The following is a 22,494-nucleotide window of genomic DNA, read 5'->3' on the forward strand; positions in this document are numbered from 1 at the left end:
GTAGGTATTACCTCTTTTTGTTAATTAAATAATGGTGCAATTTTGATTATTCTGTCAATTTCTTGATCTCATTGCAGGACTAAAGGAAATCAACACTTTGTTGGTTAATTTACTAAATCTGAAGAGTGCAAAATTTGGTGCAGCTGTGCATAGAACCCAATCAGCTTAGATTTTTATTGTCAAAGCTTAATTGAACACGCTGAAGTTAGAAGCTGATTGGCTACTATGCACAGCAGCAGCTGATTTTGCACTCTCCAGATTTAGTAAATCAACCTCTTTGATTCTCAATTGCTGTATGTCTATTTCAAATGTGTGACTCAAAAGCAGTGATGCCAGATGCAGTCAGGCAACCAGCATTTTAGGAAGTGGTTAACAATGGCAGCTACTACTACCATAGAAAGTGTGCTGCGTTAGCTTCAACAGTAGCAACGACCTGTGCAGAAAGTACACCTCAAGGAAACACAGGAAAAATGCATGCAGAGACCAGTAAGATTATTCATTTATTGTACATCTTTCTCAAAAATCACAAACAACATTGTCCAGGCATGTTGTATATATTTTTTAAATATATATGTATTTTATGCATTTTTTCTAAACAGAAAGGTGCACATTGTTACTGAACATTCCATGTTAGTAAGCTTGCATCTATCTTTCTGCATGGTAATCTACAGATGAGAATAAATTCACAGCTTGAAGAGTGTAGTAACTACAAAACCACAAAGGTTTAGTGCTCTAAATAACAAATATATATGTATATATATATTTTTTACTTACTACATGGAATACTGCACCCATAACAGCTTATGTTTACTGAATGCAAAACACCTATCATGGTGGCATGTTTTGGTGAAAATTTGTATCCATTTAGCAACAAATGACACACAGATTTCATGGTTTAGACAGTTAAGCTATTCACTGTTGCAAAAGCTTATCTACCTAGATGTCCAAGTAGTCTGGAATTAATATTAAAATACTTTGAAACAGACTAAAACATAACTTAAAGTATGGAAGCCAACAGCTACCTGTACCTTTCACTATACATCTTTTCTATAAGAAAATCCAGTACCAGATTAGCCTGATCCCACACATACAGAGCTTTATAACAGTCAAAAAAGCATTGCTTTGCTGCTACCAATCAGAAATCAGCTTTTATCAGTTTAACAAAATTATCATAGAATTAAACCTTGAAACATGCATCTAATTACCAGAAGATACTGGTTGTAATATTTTATTTTAAAGTTTTTCCTGTAGTTCGCTTTGGGGAGGCTTTTAAATGGGTCTGAAGTCTGCAGGTGAAATTGTTAAAAAAGTATTACTACATAGGGTGTTGTGGGCACTCACATTTACACAAACCACATCACCACCACCACCATCACCACCACCCTGTGCTTCAACTAGATTCATCTTCCTGTATGAGATGCCAGCCTATTGATTCCACAAACATGGCAGTCATGGAGCCATGCAGATGAATCCTCCCTTTCTTGCATGTTTCAATGTTGTTAAGCCAGCCACAGTTCCATACACACACAAAACTTACCCTGGCTACATGTCAAGGTCACTGAAGCAAAATTCTGTAGATACTTTGGCTGTCTAATAATCAGACCGGTCACCTAAATACAGATAGTTTATACTTTAAGACTGAAACCTCAGTTTTGTGAGATAAAGAGTTACTAGCCCGGCAGTTCTACCTACACAGACACATCATAATCCTAACGTCCTTTGCCTGGATTAAGATAGTCACATGGTACCCCATGTGATTGCCCTCCTTTGCTGTAGAAAAATAATTTTTGGACAAAATAAATTGGAAGCACTATTAGGATAGTTAGCTGGGTGACTAATTAAAAAATGCATACTTTATCAAACACTTTAGGTCCACGTTAAAAAAGAGAACAAGGTCTGAAGGAACAATGACAACAGACATTGCAGGCTTTCTTCACTATACTACCAATGAGTAGAGAAAGATTTACAAAGTATTTGTCAACTGCTCATTTGGTTCCCAACACTCTTTAAGGTTATGGCACTTGTGTGTATTTGGCAGGTATTATGAACACATACCGGCTTACTGTCATGCAAGTATGTACGAGGTCTAATACTATTTCTGCCTTCTCTGATACAGCTGGATTTAGGGTATCTTCTCTGTAGCTAATTCCAACACCCAAAGTCTACTAGGACACCTCTTGCAGTTCCTAGTAGCACTGGGAGCACCATTACCAATTTTAAATGGACAAATCCTCACGCCTAGTTAACAATGAATACTGTTCACTTAAGAATGGTTGCTTGGAAAAGGTTACTTCTTGCGTTCTGCTGCAACCATAGATGGTGCTAGGAGCCACCAAAAATTAGCGAGGATCCACTGACACTTCTGGAACTGCTGGGAACCAAATCAAGGGCTGAAAGAGAAAGATACAGTAAATAAGATAATAGTTTCAGAGTTCAGTGGCCCCTCAGTGTTACAAAGTCCTAGCTTATCCTTTCATTTATAGATATAGTAGCATAAAAAAACCCCCACAAATCCACTTATTAAGGTCTGTTGAGATGCCTCTACTCTTAGGCCTCGTTTACACCATATGTGCCAAAAAACTGATGGAAACTGACGCAGATTTCACTTTCAGAGACATCAGTTTTCATGCGTGCTGTAATTAATTTTATACATGTTGCCGATTCCTGAGCAAAAAATCTGCAGGTGATACTAGTGTTGTGGTATGAACAGGGCACTTAGAAAACAAATGATTTTGTTGTGCTCTTGCAGAACGCGTGCAGAAAAACTGATGTCTGCACCATGGTGTGAATGAGCCCTTAGATTGTAAGACAGCCAGAAGCTTTGTGTCAGTCTAGAGGATCCACTTACATCTTTGACAGTTAAACTGTTAGAAGCTGATCTGTGATAGTATATTAGGGGCTGCTCTACCCTACTGCACCATGTTATCAAAGGAAAAATAAATAATGGGGGGTAATGTATTAAGTATCCATGACCCCAAGAAGTGCTATTGTTCACTTTCTTGCCAAAATAAATATAACCTTCAATTTTTTTCTTGATGGTAAAGCATTTTTGGTTTATCTTTAAATTACAGCAAAAATTCTACTTTTCAAGGACTTCAGGAATATTTAAAAAGAATAGCATAACATTCTTTCTTTTCCAGTTGGTTGGATCCCTGGATTTGGAGGAGGGATCCAGCCTCCATCCATGGTCCTGCAACCTCTACATGCCTTAGAGGAAAGCACTTAAGGTCTCCTTTAAACAGTCTGCACAGGAAACTAATATATGATAAAGTTCATATTTAAAACTAACCTTTGTGGCCTGTTCCAAAAGGTTAATATCAATCATAAAAAAGGTGTACTTTAAAACAAGTTAACCTGATATGAAAATATTTTATAACACACAAATACAAGTCTTTAGCATACATTCTATTAATGAGAAAGAATTGTTAAAACTTAAAATTGTACAGTAGGATTGCTGTTATCAAAAATAACCATCTGCATTTAATGCATTTGAGAAAATATTCAAATATTTTATTGGCAATTATGCCTCCCTATGGTCCTGGTATACCTTAAACTGACTCTGTCAAAGCTGCTAATGGGGTGAAGTGTAAACCAGAGGTGTCTGCACACATCTTCAGTATCTACCATTCTTTCCCTTCCACCCAAATGCTGAGACATTGTATATCAGAGCTTTGCCTTATAAAAACAGCCCAGCATACGGGCACAATGGGAAGACTAAAAAGCTGTTACAGGTATGTGTACCTCTAGGTGTCTACACTTTATAATGGTCAGCAGCTTCTTTGGTTCAAGTGACAGTGTCATTTTAATGACTAGATTTTTGTCAATAGAGCCATATCAGTACAGGTATGTATATTTGTACTCATTATTTATTGTCCTTCTACGTAGCACCAATGTGCCAACAATTTGCTAATGTCAACTGTCAACATAGAAAGTCTCTGGAGATCTTGTTTTTATGGGTGGATGTGGGTGAAAGTGCGAATGTGCATTATCTCATGGGAGCCTATCAGCATAGTCTCTCTTACTTGGTTAGCCTGGGTCTTTCCATGCTATGAATACTACTTTCTGAGAGATCCCGCAACAAATTACAGTTCTCTCTCAAAATAGCCACCTAAGCCCAAAGAGGACACATTTGGTCTGCTGTATAAAACTCCATGACCTGTACATACTTGGTAGTAGACACTATAGTGAATGAGAATATTTTTGTTTTTGTTATAGTTGCTGGTCTGAGAAGGAACTTTATAATTAAACTGTACAATAGAAGTGTCTTCAATCCTCATATACATGACAAGCTATGCCCCAAAACACCCAGATTCTGTTTGTGTGGCACCAGTGGTATGTATGTGGAGTTCTATTGTCTGCAATTGGCCTGTTATGAGCCACATTTTTCTAATTTTCTGGTGGGGGCTATCTGGGGGACACAAGAAGTAATCGAAAAAGTTCCATTTGCCATTGTTTACAGAAAAGTGAAACATAATTTTGGCCGGACCTGGTCTTTAATATGTGGTTCTAGCTGGTATTATTACTAGAAGAGCAGTGTGGGAATCAGAACAGTCTAGTTGTGCAAGCAGTCTAACACATATATGCAGGCACATCATAGAATTTAAGAACACCATTTGGCTGCACGCTACACACTACGGTGTTCCAAGTTCACCGTTTGGCTACACAGTAAACTATATCTGTCAACAACACCAAAGGAACGTACCTGCATAAGGCTTTCTTGGTTGACAAACAAAGATCAAAGTCTACAGACTAAGCAACAAAGACAATGCTAAACAAAGTCACTAGAAAACTAATGTAATTCTATGACAAATTGCTCTTTTATTGCAGGTGCCCTCCTTCTCTTTGAATTCGTAGGCGCTCTTTCTCGACCTGCAGACGCTCCTTCTCTATATGAAGCTTCTCAGACTCAAATTTTAAGAGCTGAAGCCTCTCCTTCTCTAGTTGCAGGTGCTCCCTTTCCAGTTTTAATTTTTCTGCTTCTATGTCCAAGGGCTGCAAAACTGTTTTTTCTGCTGGTGCAAAATCATTCTCCATGTTGGCTTTTTCAGCGTGCATGACTTGGAGCCTCAGCTTTTCTCGTTCAATTTGCAGACGCTCTTTTTCAACTTGTAGTCTCTCATGCTCCATGTCTAAGTGTCGCAAACGCTCTCTTTCAATTTGAAGTCTTTCTTTTTCCACTTGGAGCCTTTCAGCTTCGATGCTTAATCGTTGTCTTTCCAACTCCAGCTTCTGCTTCTCTAGTGTTATGAGCAGGTGGGAATCCTTGTATGGGATTCTGGCTATAGAACTCAGGGTGCCAAACTCCTCAATTCTGGGAAATTCCTCAGGAAGATCGTTTTCTTCTCTAGAGTCAGGTAAGACCGCAGACAACATTTCATCCTCTTCCATCTCAAACTATATGTGAAACAAAGAAAATATTTTATACAGAAAGGTGAAAATGTAATAAAAAACATAGTATCCAAGTTTCATTATGATAGGCCTGCAGTATGAACACAAAATGTATTGAGAAATATCCTTATCCTTTAATATTTGTGTGCCTGGTTTGCAATTTGCTTATGGATGTATTCTTAAAGTATAACTAAAGGCAATCCTTTTTTTTTAGTTTTGGATAGATTGGAGAGGGATTAGAATACCTGTCAATTTTTATTGCTGTCTGTACCCCCGTTAAGGAGATTCACCCTCTCTGTTAGTCCTGTTTATCATTATCATTGACTGTGAAAGTAAAAGAAAATCCCAAATTTTGGGTTGTCCCCAGAAAATTTAGGGGAAATCTTCCAATGGGGACACTAGTTGTGGTGCCCTGGGGGTCTCCAAGGAATTCCCTTAATTTGCAGGGATTTGCTCTTACTTCCTGTTTGGCTATGGACAGAAATTGAAGGGAACATCACTGCAATGGGATGCAGACGGCAAAAATAAATCTGACGGGTTATAACACTCCCTTACTCTATCCAAAATGAAAAAATAAAGTTTTGCCTATAGTTCTACTTTAAAGTTAACACTGATCTCCAGCCTTACCTTCAGTCTTGCACAGTTGTACAGGGTCCTCTCCTGTACTAAGATTGCTTACTCAGAATTCACTGAAGATTGTGAGTTCTCCAACTGTTTATTAGAAGCCCCAGCAAGTCAGATATAGCCTGCCTCATTTCCTGGCTGGAGGATATCTAGCATCATCTAACCATTTCTTCCACAGTCTTAAAGTGGCCATACGCTAGAAGAATTTGGTTAAACAACTTTCATTTCAGGTCATGTTTATTTGATTTTTGAATCCATAGTGGAGTCAAATGGACGTTCATTTTCGACTGCAGTGATGAGAAAATTAGAAGGAACAGAACGGCAAAATTTTCCTAAATTAATTTCTAACAGTGAAGACAAGTAAAGACATTGTGATGTTTGCGTAATTCCTCCAAAGAGCCAGCTCACTTCTTGCATCAGGGCCAAAGGCTTGTACTGTGGCAGGGTGCCATGGTGGCTTTCGGAAAAGTGTGTATAGCAACCTGCTGGCCCCTCCAACCAGCTGCCTGCATTGCGCTGAGAAGCACAGAGGCCCAGTGATAATATCAATGAGTCTAAAATAAGGTAAGTAATGAAAATGGAAAGGTTTCATTTAAAAATGAAATGTAATCAGCGCATTGGTGAGAGTGGGACTAGGGAAGGTAAAATAAAATATAAGCAGATTAAACTTCAGAACACTGTCAGATAAGAAAATTCAAGCAGGATATGTGTTTATCACATTTGTATTCCAAGGAACCTGTACTGAGGAAGTATGAAGGGTGCCATTTATAATTTCTTCTTGGAGTCATCTAAAGGCTTTATTACTTTCTCACTCACTGACCAGATTCAAAACTGGCTTAAAGATTAAATTCAGCAAGTGATTTAAACATAAAGTGTATCCAAAAAAAACAAAGTTTCTCTTTCATACAAGCTAACTGCTGCGTCTACCCCTCTCCTGATATTTCAGTGCAGCAGAGACAAAGTTGTTAGCCAACTACAGGATTTCACTACCACTACCACTATCAGGCAGGATGTAAAGTTAGGGAATATTGTAACTAGGCACTACAGTATTCTTTGACTACGCAATCATTTGCACAAATAGGTTTAAAAAAAATAATTTTACTGAATGAAAGAAATAAAAAGTTTTCAGAAACAAAAAAGTAATAGTGACCTGGAAATCCCAGAATAATACCATTGAAACATTTTGGGGCTTATTTACTAAAACTGCATAGTGTAAAATCTGGTGCAGCTCAGCACCAAAACCAATCAGCTTCCAGGTGTTATTGTCAAAGCTCAATTGAACAAGCTGAAGTTAGAAGCTTATTGGCTACCACGCACAGCTGCACCAGATTCTGAGTGCTTCAGTTCTAGTAAATCTTCCACTTTGTGTACAATCAGGATAATATAGCTCAAAAGAGCAGGGCCCTCAATCCCCTCATGTTTTGCATTGTATTGGTATTGTTCTGTCACATGTTCTGTCCCCCTTTGTAATGTACAGCGCTGAGTGAACTATTGTCGCTTTATAAATATTGTATAATAATAATAATATCACTTAAAAAACAGGCTTACAAGTGGAGCCAGTTTACACTACAGTGGAACACATTTAGGTTGCATTGTCCTGTGAATAACATTAGCTCTCAAAAATAGCATTCATATTTTAGTTTATTATATATATATATATATATTTGTATTTATTTTATAATAAAATTCAAATAAAGAACTGAATAGAAAAATATCGTTATAAAAAAATTTAAAACTGAGTTGAAGAATGCAAATTCACAGGTCATAGTTGAAAAAAAAAAGAAATAAGTGATCTTAAATATAGCACTTTAACTGTAAAATTATTATACAGTATTGATATTAGCAACTACAATTAACATTAGTGCCTAAATGTAAAAACAATACCTTGCAGTAAGCAAGTGCAGTTGGCATAGCCAAATAATTCACCATGAACAGTGCTTCAGATGCTACTGAACTACCAACATTGAGAAGGGCGAAAATGAAAATGTTTTGCAAACTGATTTTTTTTAACTACTTGAGTACTAGTCTGTATATACCCCTTCATTACCAGCCCTTGTTTCATTTTTCAGTGCTGTGATAGTTTAATTAACCACTGTTCTCTTTTCCTTTTTTTCTATTCCTATTTTTTATTCCCTCCTATTCTTTCTGTACTGAAATGTATTGTAATTGTACTGTCTCCCTTATATTGTAAAGCGCTGCGCAAACTGTTGGCGCTATATAAATCCTGTATAATAATAATAATATAAAGGAAAAAATATTTTCAGGAAAAAATCCAGATTTTTTGACGGTGTATCACATTTCTTGACGCCCAAGAGTGCCAGGAAAAAAATTCCAGTTTAGGTAGCAGAGCATATATAGTGCAGCAGTCACGTACAATGGTCAGGACTATGTAATGCACAGAAGAACTTACATATTTCGGTGGTCATGGATTAATCCCCCTTAAATGATTGGTGATCAGTGATTAGTTCCCCATAACTGTTGGTGATCAGTGATGTTTTTCTCCAAAACACTGGTGGTCAATGTGCCCTCTTTACAGGTAATATGCCCTATGTACCTCTTTGCTGCTAAGTGTACCCCCTTGTTGCTCAATGTGCCCCTCTTTTGTTGGTGTTTGGTGGGAGCAGTGTTACTTACATTAAGGTTCCACAAGGAAGCAAAAAATGGCAACGGAGAAGTGAAGGGATCTCAAATGTAAATACTGGCACTGGCCGCCTGTGTGTGTTTTCTGCAGCTCCATTTAAAAAATTGCCCTCCAGAAACGTTAGCCCACTTGTTTTAACTATTTGGCAGTACTGAGGTGGTTAAGCCAGTTTATGTACTCTTTAATAATCAGCTTTCAGCTGTGTAGCCCTTGATGTTTCCCTAAGGTATTCAAAACCTTCTGTGTCTAGATCCTCTTCCTTGCCATTTGGTAGATGACATTTAGCATAGCGTTGGGGTTATGATAGAGCCTTACTCCTGACCTCAAACAGTAGGGTATAAATTAAGAGCGGAACACATAGCAATTGGCAAAGGTCTCTCATTATTGTCCAGCCACATTGCACTTGTTAACTTTAGGTCTGGCTTGCAGTTTACAACTCGGTTTGTATTCTAGTATCTGCCTCTCATCTCATTTTTAGAATCCACAGCTTCTGGTTGCCTCCAATCACAAATCAAGACTGTTTTTAGTTTATGCTTTCTGCCTGCTCTGACCTTCTACTTGTTCTTCGACTATGCTTATTTGAAGACAGAATACCAAACAGTAGAAAAGGCTGTGCCTCACTGTCAGCTTTTTTCTACTTCTAGGTAACAAAGAGGATCCAACTTATTCTGTGATAGTTTGATAACTGGCAACCAGTTTACTAGGACCCTGAAGCCTCTAACTTATCTCAACATGCTAGAGGTTAACCAGAGTGGCATTTTTCTGGGACATGGGGTTCTGTATGCCTGCCTAGGTCAGCTTTGGTCTATACAAGGAATGATTACATAATTAACTTCAACTGCTTTGGTGGCTCCTGTTTCATCTCATATAACTGCTCTGTTTTACAAAACCCACCAACTTTTACACATTATAGAAAGTCTTAAAGCCTGTATTGTAAAGATTACAATACATATTGATAGGAGTAAGAAGTACATTTGGACTTGTGTTAAACTGAACAAATACATGGTGAAATACCACATACTTTCCAATTTAGATATGCATTAATAAAAGTCAAAATTAAATTAAAACCATTTAACATCGTCTAAATAGAAAAACTGTAAGGACATCCAATGACCAAACATCCATGGTATTTACATCTCTGGCATTCAATATCTGATCTTCATCTGGTTTGTTTTTGTATATGGGGCCAGTAGAAGCTTATTAGGGATAATTCAACAAATGATGAGCTGCATAGAAGTGTTTGCCCCGTCTGATACTGTGCATTAATAATAGTTGCATTCCTCTATAGAGCTAAAAAGGGTCTATCATTCCTATGGGAACAAGCACCAATATGTACCCGGTAAACTGCACCTCTAGGACATAGCTTATGGATCATCTGAAGCCCTGAAGTCAGCCGCCAATATTTCAGTAAAAAATGCAAGTGACCCTACGTAGATCCATTAACAGAGGTATGTTATTCCTCAAGTGTGCTACTTTAGGTGCCGAAAGCATATCGAGATGTCATTCTGAAAAATATAGTTACTTATTTTTCACTTCAGTAGACCCAGGTCACAGACGCAGAATGGGTATGCAGATCAGCAAAGTCAGAATGAAGTCAGAACTCATCTTCAAACCTATTCTGGGTCAGTGGCTTAAAAGATAATGAAGCCACTGGATCTGCATTACAGCCACTTGGCATTCTCAGGAGGAGATCCAACCTCCATACTTTCTCAGTACAAGTTTCCTTCAATTTTCTCTGCAGTTTTTATCAATTCTGTTGCTGGAAATTTGTCAAAAAAAACAAACAAACAAATTCCCCCAACCACATATGCAAGGTGGATGGAGGAAGCCTCCCCCCTGCTGTGGCATTGGTATTTTAGCAGTGAGGCTCCTCTACTGTCCGAATACACTGCTCAGCGGCTGCAACCGCTGATCAACAACAGTTTTCCAACAGTCCCGTTCAACAGAAGTCGATCTAATGATAAACTTTGGTTGACTGGGAATGGCCATAGATGGATCAAAATTCGGCCAGTCCCTGCTGACACTGACAAATTTTAATCCATCTATGACAAGCTTAAGTCACCTTTCTTTCTGGGCTGCTGATCAGAAAAATAAGGAAGGTGGACAATCCCTGTGCCCTCCCTCCTACAAGCATCTTCACAGAGTTAGGCTGATAACACTGTGCAAAACAACAGAGCCATGTTACTCCTACCATTTAAAGTCTGAACAGGGAATAACAAGAAGCTGATATAAAGACAGATTCAAGTATTAAACCTCATGCACACAGGACGTTTTTACAGCCATTTTTAGGGGCGTCAGGCGTTTTTATTTCCCTGGTTCCAATCGCCCCTCCATGTTAGCCTATGTATCCATGCATACATAGACTTGTAGACTTTAGCAGGACTTTTAGAGACAGGGAAAAAAACCCAGGACAGTGAGTCAAGGAGCAGCAGCGTTTTGGCAGAAAAAACACATGATACATGTAAATGGCTCTAAATGCATGTTAACACTAGATGTGTTTAGCACTTGAGTGTCAATTCACTTCAATGATCAGAAATAATTATTATTCTGGCCAATTAAATGAATTAATGCCCAAGCGCTTGATGCCTGTAAACACGCCTAAACACTTGTAAAAGCGTTAGACACTTTTACAAGCTTTAGGTGTTTCTGCCAAAATGCTCCTGCCAAGAGGAAAAACATTTTCTAAACGTCCTGTGTGCATGAGGCCTTAATATTAGCTGTAGTTCTGCTTTAAGTACTACAATACATGTTTCTACATTCACCTCCATGAGAGGATTGTTCATACAGTCTGTGCACCAGAAACCAGGATTTGTTGTTCTTGTATAGAATTACTAACAAATTACTTGACAGATTCACAGTAGTACTCCAAGGTAGTCTTGCTTGATCCATGAAGTTGGCTATTAGGTTGGTATGCAAAGCTCATATCATTACCATATTTATACCATAGGATAGTAGAGGAGGAGAGGATTGTTCTCCACATTATAATCAACACCTAGTGATGCACCTGAAAAGAGAAGTGATGTTCCTGCTTTGTCAATAAAAATAATTCAGAAATCAATAACACAACGATTTAATAAATTTGGAATTAGTAAATCTTTCTTTTGCACACGGCTGTTTTTTTCCCCCAAATTCTCTTTTTGCTGTTATGTTTCAAAAGTCTAATACTGAATGAGGTACAGAAAGAATATTTATGTCTAAGCAATAGGACACTCTCTGTAGCCATGGCCACTGTTGAAGAGGGAACTCAAAGCAAGAATGACAGACTAAAATATACTTTTAAGCTGTCATTTGAAAAGTTTTTGCTACCAACGCACAACCCCAAATTCTGTGACTGCATTTAAGAGCAATGACCACTTTTCATATAATTGTTAACTATTATGGACAAGAATAAGGAAAGAGAGAGATCAGCCATAAAAGTTTAGACTATAATAGACCCTAGCTATAATTTTTGCGATATACACTAGGAAAATAGAAACTGCACAACAGTAGATGTATGTTTGTTCAAAGCTCTGAGGCAGTGCTGGTTGTTGATGCTCAGGATCTTAAGTACCCTGGAATCTAAGGCAGTTGTTTACTTCTTGACAGACAAATGGGTAACAGTTGTAGTACTTACAAACCAAAATTTCATAAAAATGCACCTTTGCCTGGCCTGATCGTTCTTAGCTAAGCCGTAGCAGAGCTCATTGATCTCTCTAACATTAAGGGTCACATACCTGCTCATCACTAGGCGTCTGATTATACGCAATTCTATTTTGACGGGAGTTGAACTGGATTCCCAAGCAAGGATGTGACATTCTCTTTTTCCAGCTAGTACCCTGTAATGCCAGAAGAGGTCAATGTAGTTTTCCGGTCGTACACAGAAGGTCTACAGAAGTGTTAGGACTAGAGCTTGGATATTTCACTGGTGATTCCAGGCCAGTCATGGATAATTATGTTACACAAAGATCTAGCTGTTAGCAAAAAAGGGTCTATCAGAGTTATTAGTAGACACAACACAAAGAAATTAGAAAAGATAAAAGGTATAGAGACAGAAAAGAAAAACTGAAAGTAGATATTCTTACTTCGAAATTTTGATGTTCTTCCTCTTCGACCTTGATTTCAGCCGTTGAATCACTCGCATCTCGGACATCCGATACATTTTTCCACTCTAAACTGGACTCACTGATTAACACACTAGGTTTGTCATCGGTGTCATCAATGATGGAATCTAGGTCAGATAATGGAAGGTGCATTCCAGAGCCTCCAAGTTTCACATCTGAATTTAGGCTCTTTCTTTTTATAAGGGACCTCCAATCTAGATATCTTCTTTTGACCTCCGTTCCAGTTCTCTGCTCCCCCTCGCCCAGTGCATTTACACATTCAGCAATTTCTTCCCAGGCCTTACGCTTCATCTCATTAATTGTGGTGTTTAGCTGTTTTGAAAATATGACGTCCCTCCTTTTTTTGATTTCTGTTAGTAAGGTCTGCGTTTCCTGCACGCTAAAGTTACTTTTCCTCTTTCTTTTAAGTTGCTTCATTATGGAGGGCTGTAGCGTCATTTTTTTTTCATCAGTAGGAATATCAGGAGTCCTAGATGGAAAAATCTGTGGCAATTGCTTCTTCCTGCTGAATTTTGCCAGGATTAATGATTATGTATCTGCCTCTCTAGGAGAATTCTAAGGATAGAGAGAGGAACATTTTGCTGAAAAGAAGTTAACAGGCCTTTATTTAATTATACATTATGCAAAAAAATTATTATGGCCAGTTACCTAAAGCAGGCAGTGTATTTAGAGGTGCCTCAAATTGTTGACTTCTTAGGTCAATAAGAACAACACATAGTTTGGGCAAGTCAAAAAGTGGCCACAGCAAGGGAATGGCCTGCTAAAGAGATTTCAAAATGCTGCATTTTCTGAGCAGGGATGTAATTTAAAATACATTCTGTAGCAGTTAAAATGGATGACGTTCAAGCATGCAAAGATCTAGAGCACCCCAAGAGTCCCAAATACAGAACTTCATCTCTTCAACTCTCATCTAGAAAGGGGCTACTTGCAACAATCTTCTCCTTCCTTCCTGTTATGATAATGTAATGACAGACCAGGTAAGCTTGAGAAGTAAGGTGAAGAAACAAAATCCTACAAGTTATTTGCACAATACAATGCCACTGGTCTTAAGATTCTTTGGGCACTTTAGAAAACTTTGGTCTCTAGATGATTGTGTTTCATCTATATTACCAATTTAGGGCCATTACAATAACCACAGGCTTAATTTAAGTATACATTTACACAACTGCCTCCATAACACACTGGATATAATGTGATACATGAGTCTTCTTTATAGTGGAAAAATGGCAAACAACAAAACAAAGTTGAAAATACATACACAAAAATGGAAAAGTATTTGCCCCCTTCCTGATTTTTTATTTTTTTTGCCTATTTGTCACACTTTAATGATTCAGATTATGAAACAAATGTTATTACACGAAGATAACCCGAGTAAATACAAAATGCAGTTTTTAAATGATGATTTCATTTATTAAGTTAAAAAAATCAGTCCAAACCTGTCTGGCCCTATGCGAAAAAGTAATCCCCCCACCTGCTAAATCAAGAATTAACTGTGATTAAAGTGGTTGTAAAGTCACATTAATAAATTACTTGTATCCCCTCTGTTTTAGGAAGATATAAAGTACATTTTATTTTTTTTAATTTTAATGCTAAATACCTTCTTCCATAGCTCCGCTGTGCTGTCGTGTCCTCCCTCCACTCTCCTTCCCAATCTAAGCAGTACAGCGGGAAGGACTGAGATTCCCCTCTGACGTATGCGAGCTAGCAGAGGAAGATCACATGACCACACAGAGGCGCTGTGCAAGAAGGTATTTAGCATTATCAATTTAACCTCTTCACGCCGGCCGAACGCAAATGTGCGGCCTCCCGGCGTCTGGGCCTAGACGCCGAGCAGCCGCACATTTGCGTTCTATTAAAAAAAGACATACGTGCTGAGAGCGCGTGTCCGGTACTCACGGAAAGGTCCCGATCTCCTCTTTCGATCGGGACCTTTCCCGATAATGTGACTGTCGTGCTCACAACACTGACTACGGAAACAACAGTCAGGAAGGGAGGGGGAGAGAGTGAGATACAGAGATTCTGAACACACAGCTGGATGATGGAGGGATGTAAACTAACCGCACTATCATGGATCAGCAGCCAGTCAGTACACAGGGGAACACAGGAACAAGCAGAATCAACCAAGTATTTTAAAACATTTATGTAAAACCCCCACGGCCAGTGGCCTGTCCCAGGAATGGTATACCTGCCAATGCCTAAACCCTTAATAGAAGGAGAGGTGCATCCAAAACTAATGCACTACTAAAGAAAAACCCCACAAAAGGATATAGCACCTCAAAGGCTAATAAGCAGTATAATTTTATTAAGGACGTAACAACTAAACAAAATATATCATATAATCAAACAATGCATGTACCCCATTCCTATTCATCTCCCAGCCCCCTACCCCCCCGACCAACCCCCCAACAATGTCCAAAAACAGTCCTCCCCCCCTCCCAGGGCAACCCCAGCAGCCCTATGGGCCCCCCCTCCTCCCTGAGCTAGGGCACCAAGGACTAACCATCCACCTCTCTCTACGATCCCTAAAGTCCCCCTATCCTGTGCAGGTGGATATGCTTCCCCGTAGAGTCCCTCTGTAGCTGTGCCTATAACGACAAATATATCAGGACATAGAATACAGCTGACAGGAGAAGTCCCAATTTGCATGCATAAAATGAATGCACAAGGTGTAGTTCCACCACGAAAGGGGAGAGCAGCTGAAAGGGACAACCTTGGTTTCTCCAATGAAGTGTAACTCAGTTCATGACTGTAGTAGGTATGCCGCTATGCTCTATCTCCTCATAAACATCACCAGAGCCTGTCTATTGGTCATCTGACAAGCATCTCCTAGATTGTAAGCTCCAAGGAGCTGGGCCCTCCTAACCCTCTTGTATTGAACTGTATTGTTGCTGTATTGTCTCCTGTTATATTGTAAAGCGCTGAGCAAACTGTTGGCGCTATATAAATCTTGAATAATAATAATAATAATACAGGTCCAGCCTATCAGTCAGGTAGCTGATTGACTCTGTATGGCTATGAACTGTTGCGTAGAATCCTGCACTCATACAGTGATAAGTATGAAATGATCTCACCATGTGGAACCAACCAAAGTCCGTGCATATACTCTCAGTAGCCGGATGATGCAGTGCCCTTCAGTATGTAACAATGTCCATGTTTGAATCCAAGTCGGCACACAGGGGATGGATAGGAACGGGTTACGTGCATTGTTTGAATATATGTTATGTATTGTTTAACCGTTACATCCTTTAATAAATGTATACTGCTTATTAGCCTTTGAGGTGCTATATCCTAGTGGGGTTTTTCTTTGGTATTTTAAAACATGTATTGGGAAAAATGACACTACAAAAGCACTGTGCTATTTATCATGCTTTAAAGGACCAGGAACTTTTTTTTTAGGGTTACAACCACTTTAACCACATTTTTTTGAAAGGTAAATTTCACTTAAATAGAAGCTGTCTGACAAAGTTAAGCAGGCTATAAGATCTCAATAAGCAACACATCATGTTGAGATCTAAAGAAACTCCAAAACATATAAGAAACAAAGTAAAGGACACGTATCAGTCTGGAAAGGGTTACAAAGCCATTTCTAAGGCTTTCAAACTCCAGAGAACCACAGTGAGAGCCATTATCCACAAATAGAGAAAACTTGGAACAGTGGAGAACCTTCCCAGGAGTAGATGGCCTACCAAAATTACTTCATGAGCACAATGATGACTTATCCAGGAGGTCATAAAAGAACCCAGAACAACATCTAAAGAACTGCAGGCCTCACTTGCCTCAGTTAAGGTCAGTATTCATGATTTAACAGTAAGAAAGATAAAAAATGGCATCCATGGGAGAGTTCCAAGGCGAAAGCCATTGCTAACCAAAAAGAACACAAAGGCTGGTCTCACATTTGCCAAAAACATGTTGATTATCCCAAAGACTTTTAGGTAAATATTCTGTGGACTTATTAGACGGTGTGCGTCCCGTTACATCTGGTGTAAAATTAACATACCAAAAGTGAAACATGGTGGTGGTAATGTGATGACAACTTGCCATAATTGATAAAACCATGAATTCTGCGCTCTACCAGAAAATCCTGAAGGAGAATGTCCAACTATCAGTTTGTGACCTCAAGCTCAAGCGCACTTGGGTTATGCAGCAGGACAATGATCCGAAACACTCCAGAAAGTCCACCTCTGAATGGCTCAAAAAAATGTAAGGTTCTGGAGTGGCCTAGTTAAAGTCCGGACTTAAATCCAAATCCAATAGAGATGCTGTTTATTGTCGAAAACCCTCCAATGTTGCTAAATTAAAACAATTCTGCAAAGAAGAGTGGGCCAAACGTTTTCTACAGCGCTTGCTTGCAGTTGTTGCCTCAAGGGGTGGCACAACCAGTTATTAGGTTTAGGGGGCAATTACTTTTTCACACAGGGTCAGGCAGGTTTGTGATAGCTTCTTTTCCTTAATAAATAAAATCATAATTTAAAAACTGAATTTTGTAATTACCCGGGTTATCTTTGTGTAATATTAAAATGTGTTGGATGATCTTAATCATTTAAATGTGACAAATATACAAACAAAATGAAGAAGGGGATGAATACTCTTTCACAGCACTGTAGGTTTACCTTTATATCTGCAAAAGCTTTGAAATCAATAATAAAAGTTAATTTTAAATGTTGTTTTACACACTGCATATAGTGCCTAGTTAAGCATTTTTGAAGAAATGAGAAGAAGCAATAAAGCTGTCATAGGAACCAAAAAGTAGCAAAGTGACCTTACTGAATAGCACTGGTGTGTGGATCACAAGAATTGCTTGCCACAACCACATATCCTTTACCAGGTAAAACTACTTTTTTATAGGTATTTAGATGGTTGTTTGGCATTCTACTTAACTATCCTGACTTTTTATACCTAATATAACATAGTTTACAACTTCAAATATTTTATACGGTATAAGAAATAGTCAGGTAAATCATGACATATATCCACTTTGCTGATATAATGGCTGAAATCAAGAATTATGCAAGAGCTATGTCTTTAAAGGGTAACTCCACTTCCATGGAAAAAATGCAGCAAATAAAAAAATAACAATATAGCATAAATAATTTCTACAGAAGTCATACTGTAATTTATTGTTCTTACAAATGACCTTTCTGTTTCAATCTTCAGCTGCTGTAATTTTCTGCAAAAGTCAATGCAACATGGCAACCAGGAGGCATTCTGTACACAGTTGGCGTACAGACCTTCCCCGGAAACGTCATTTTCTGCTTGTGTGAAGAACTCTGAACTAAGATACAATTCACGTTTTAGACATCCTCTGCACTAGAAAATGTAATTTTTGGTGAGATACTCTCTAAGGGTCTATTACTTCTAAAGGGATGCTGACACTGCAACTTTTCTTATTAGAGATCTGACAGTGCATCAGTCTAGATACGATCTAACACCACTGGACTCTAGAGCAGTAGAAACATGTTCTCTGTCTGGCAATCCGATGGACATGTCTGGGTTTGGAGGTTGCCAGGAGATTGGAACTTGCCTGACTGCACTGTGCCAAGTGTAAAGTTTGGAGGAGGGGGGATTATGGTGTGGGGTTGCTTTTCAGGGGTTGGGCTTGGCCCCTTAGTTCCAGTGAAGGGAACTCTTAAGAAGTCAGCATACCAAGACATTTTGGACAATTTCATGCTCCCACCTTTGTAGGAATAGTTTGAGGATGGCCCCTTCCTGTTCCAACATGAGTGCGCACCAGTGCACAAAGCAAGGTCCATAAAGACATGGATGTTTGGGGTGGAGGAACTTGACTGGCCTGCACAGAGTCCTGACCTCACCCCCAATAGAACACCTTTGGGATGAATTAGACCATGAGCCAGGCCTTCTCATCCGACATCAGTGCCTGACCCCACAAATGCGCTTCTGGAAGAATGGTCAAACATTCCCATAGACACACTCCTAAAATTTGTGGACAGCATTTCCAGAAGAGTTGAAGCTGTTATAGCTACAAAGGGTGGGCCAACTCAATATTGAACCCTACGGACTAAGACTGGGATGCCATTAAAGTTCATGTTCATGTCCAGGCGTCCCAATACTTTTGGCAATATAGTGTATGTGCTGCTGCTCCTTCATGGTCCAATCAGCAGGCTGGGGTATGTTTCTGACAAAAGTGTGCTACTGCCATAGTAGAGACCAAGTAGCTAGCTAAGGGAACTGGATCAATAGATTGTAATTTCAAATCCTTTGGTAGGTACAGTTGCCAGTTTGGTACTTGCCTGGAGTTCAGCTTTAATGAGATGTTCTAACCAAAAATATGAATGTGAAACGTAAAACCAGTGACTCCTATAGTATCTTCAACTACAGCACAGTAAGCCCCTTAAGCTGGCTTTACACAAATCAAATTTCTCCTGTTTCCTGACGAAATTCAATTCATGGGTGACCATGATGGCACCACTTGAGAAACTTCAATCTGAAGATCAAAGGAGTCAGAAGAGAATTCGGCAGCCAAACAGCAGCAAATCATTTGCAGTCACTGTTCAGGTATTCAGACAGCTGTGGGTGTCGACTGTCAGAATACAAATAGCCAGTTAGGCCTGGTTCACACCAATGCAATTTTCAGTGTGTTTTCAGTTTTGCAGAAATGCACTACAGTCCATTTAACATGATTTCCTATGGGTCATGTTCACATCTGTCCATTTTCCACTGATGCATTTTTGGGGAAGGGTCACAGACTTTTTTTTCCCGCATCAGGTTGCATTTTTTGTTCCATTTTTGGTTTCCATTTTTGGTTTCCATAAAAACGTATGTGGAAAAAAAAACACAAAGGTACCTGGAAAATGCATCGGCTGCAACCTGCATAGGTGTGAACCAGGCCTAAGGGAGATTCACCCATCTGTGCTCTTTATTGTGGATGGAGGAATCTGTTAAGACTGTCTCTATGACCAGCTTGAGGCTCAGTATGGAATATCTAAAGTGACCTGAACAAAACTAGCTGATACTTCTGGTTGATTAAAGTAGAACTGTAGGCAAAACTTTTTTTTTTTTTCATTTTAGCCATCTGTGTCACATTGCGGAGCTTTCCCTTCACTTCCTGTCCCATTGCCAAACGGGAAGTGATAGGAAATCTCTGCAAATTAAGGGAATTCCGTGGGGCCCCCAGGTTACCAGAACTAGTGTCCTCATTAGATTTCCCCTCTATTACTTTGCTGGGGACAACCCAAAATATTGTATTTTCTTTTACTTTCAATGATAATGGTAAACAGGACAGAGAAGCTGAACCCCCTTAATGGAGCACAGACAGCAATAAAAACTGACAGAGGTTCTAATCCATCTTCACTCTATCCAAAACTAAAAAAAAAACGTTTTGCCCTTAGTTATACTTTAAGCTCAGTTGTTGCAAACAAGCAGAGGCAGTGACTCCAAGGCACTCTAAACATGCATGTTTAATGGATAAGAGCATGCCAGACTAATGGTAGCTTTGAAGGAAAGTGTTGTCTGATCCTGGCCCAACTACTACCCATTACTGCACTGTCAAAAGCAGAGATGGTAGATCCTGGGAATTCAGGCATAGTGCTTTTTAATCTATTTTTAAAAATACATGCGCCGCAGCACAGAATAAGAAGCGCATTTGTGCTTATCATTTTCGTTTAAACTTCCTGCAAAGTCCCACAAATATCTGTTGAGTCTGCCAGTGAAGCCTCCCTAAATGCAGCTTCCTCTGATGGTGTGGCAACAATGCTGCACTGCTCCTGAATACAAAGGAGTGTGTCCACTCTTATGGAGGATGAGCCTGCTCGCACTACAGAGGGATGAGATGATGCTGCACGGGTTGTGGCTATTATCATTGTCACTGCTGACTGACAAGCTTGTAGCTTGTCAATCAACACTTGGTCACACCTTGTCCTGTCAACTGATTTCTTGATTGACAACACTTCCTCAGTTGCTGAAACCCTCCCACTGTGAGCTGCAGTGTCTGGGAGGGGGAGCATGTAAGACACAAAGGAGGATTTGGCTCATTCAAAGGAGGTAATGGAAGGTTTTTTTGGACTTGTGAGGCTTGTGCATCATAGTTACATAGTCAGCTTGGCTGAAAAAAGTCTAAATTCCATCCAGTTCAACCATAAAAAAAAGTTATAATCCTATACCCACAGTTGATCCAGAGGAAGGCAAAAAAACCCCAGAAAAGCATTATCCAATTTGCTCCTGCTGGGAAAAAAAATTTCCTTCCTGATCCCCCAAGAGGCAATCGGATATTCCCTGGATCAAATTTACCTATAAATGTTAGTATCCAGTTATATTCTGTGTATCCAAGAGAGAATCCAGGACTTTCCTACAGCAATCCACTGAGCTGGCCAGAACCAACTCTTGAGGGAGTCTATTCCACATTTTCACAGCTCTCACTGTGAAGAAACCTTTCCGTGTTTGGAGATTAAATTTCCTTTCCTCCAGACGTGGTGATCTCAGGGTGAATAGCGCTACACTGAGTTCACTATATGAACCACTGATGTATTTATACATGGTGATCATATCCCCCCTTAATCTCCTCTTCTCAAGAGAGAATAAATTCAGTTCCTCTAATCTTTCCTCATAAATGATCTCCTCCATGCCTTGTATCAGTTTAGTTGCCCTTCTCTGTACTTTCTCCAGTTCCCCAATGTTCTTTTTGTGAATTGGTGCCCAAAATTGAACTGCATATTCCAGATGAGGTCCTACTAATGATTTGTACCGGGGTAATATGATATCTCTCTCTCTGGAGTCTATACCTCTTTTAATACAAGAGAGGATTTTGCTTGCTTTAGAAACCGCAGCTTGGCATTGCATGCCATTATTAAGCTTGTGATCTACCAGAACTCCCAGATCCTTCTCCACCATTGATACCCCCAGTTGTACCCCCCCCTAGTATGTATGATCCATGCATATTCTTAGCCCCCTAATGCATAACCTTACATTTATCAACATTAAACCTCATTTGCCACATAGTTGCCCAATTAAACAGTGCATTGAGGTTGGCTTGTAAATTAGAGACATCCTGTAAGGACGTTATTCCACTGCACAGCTTGGTGACATCTGCAAAGACTGAAATGGGATTTTTAATCCCAGACCCTATATCATTTATAAATATATTAAACAGTAAGGGTCCCAACACTGAACCTTGGGGTACACCACTGACAACCCTAGACCATTCAGAGTATGAATCATTAACCACTACTCTCTGAATACCATCTTTTAGCCAGTTTTCTATCCATTTACATACGGATTTTTCCAAGCCCATAGACTTTACCTTACACATTAGCCGTGTGTGGGGAACTGTGTCAAACGCTTTTGCAAAATCAGATTTGTTTGACAACTTCTGTCTTTAATGAATCTGTTGCTTAAAATATTTTTTTCCAGCAATAACTCATCTATGTGGTCTTTTATTAAACTCTCCAGTATCTTCCCAACTATAGAAGTTAAACTAACAAGTCTATAATTACTCTGCAAAGATTTTCATCCTTTTTTAAATATTGGCACCACATTGGCCTTACGCCAGTCCAGTGGTACTATGCCAGTCATTAAAGAGTCCCTAAAAATTAAAAACAATGGCTTTTAAATGACAGAGCTCACACATAGAACCTGGATTTGGGACATTTTGTTTAGACTTCCATAGAGATGGCTCTACAACAGTGATCTTTAAACTGCGGCTCAGTGACCAGATTTGACCGTTTGCTTGCTTCTATCTGGCCCTTGGGGCACTATTTTATCCATTCATAATCAGTGGCGCATATTTCC

The 22,494-nt window shown here is 39.2% G+C and overlaps 1 protein-coding gene across 3 annotated transcripts in view; it reads right to left on the reverse strand.

The window, feature by feature from the left end:
* Positions 1-487: 487 nt before the first annotated feature.
* Positions 488-22,494, reverse strand: part of MSANTD4 (Myb/SANT DNA binding domain containing 4 with coiled-coils) — a 32,385-nt gene continuing 10,378 nt past the window's right edge. The window contains exons 2-5 of one of the 3 annotated variants that reach the window (XR_016314184.1): positions 12,715-13,308; positions 12,367-12,468; positions 4,703-5,394; positions 488-2,390 (exon numbers count right to left, since the gene is read on the reverse strand). Coding sequence is in view for 2 of the 3 variants with exons in the window: in XM_089687290.1 (XP_089543416.1) it covers positions 4,819-5,394; positions 12,367-12,468; positions 12,715-13,191 (1,155 nt within the window). In the remaining variant the exon portion in view is untranslated. Of the gene's footprint in view, positions 5,395-12,366; positions 12,469-12,714; positions 13,309-22,494 lie in introns of all 3 variants that reach the window. The other 2 variants (XM_089687290.1, XM_089687291.1) reach the window with 2 other exon arrangements.

Source organism: Staurois parvus, unplaced genomic scaffold (assembly GCF_062004578.1).
Source record: "Staurois parvus isolate SC_StPar_1 unplaced genomic scaffold, SC_StPar_1.0 ptg000422l, whole genome shotgun sequence".
Lineage (NCBI taxonomy): Eukaryota > Metazoa > Chordata > Amphibia > Anura > Ranidae > Staurois > Staurois parvus.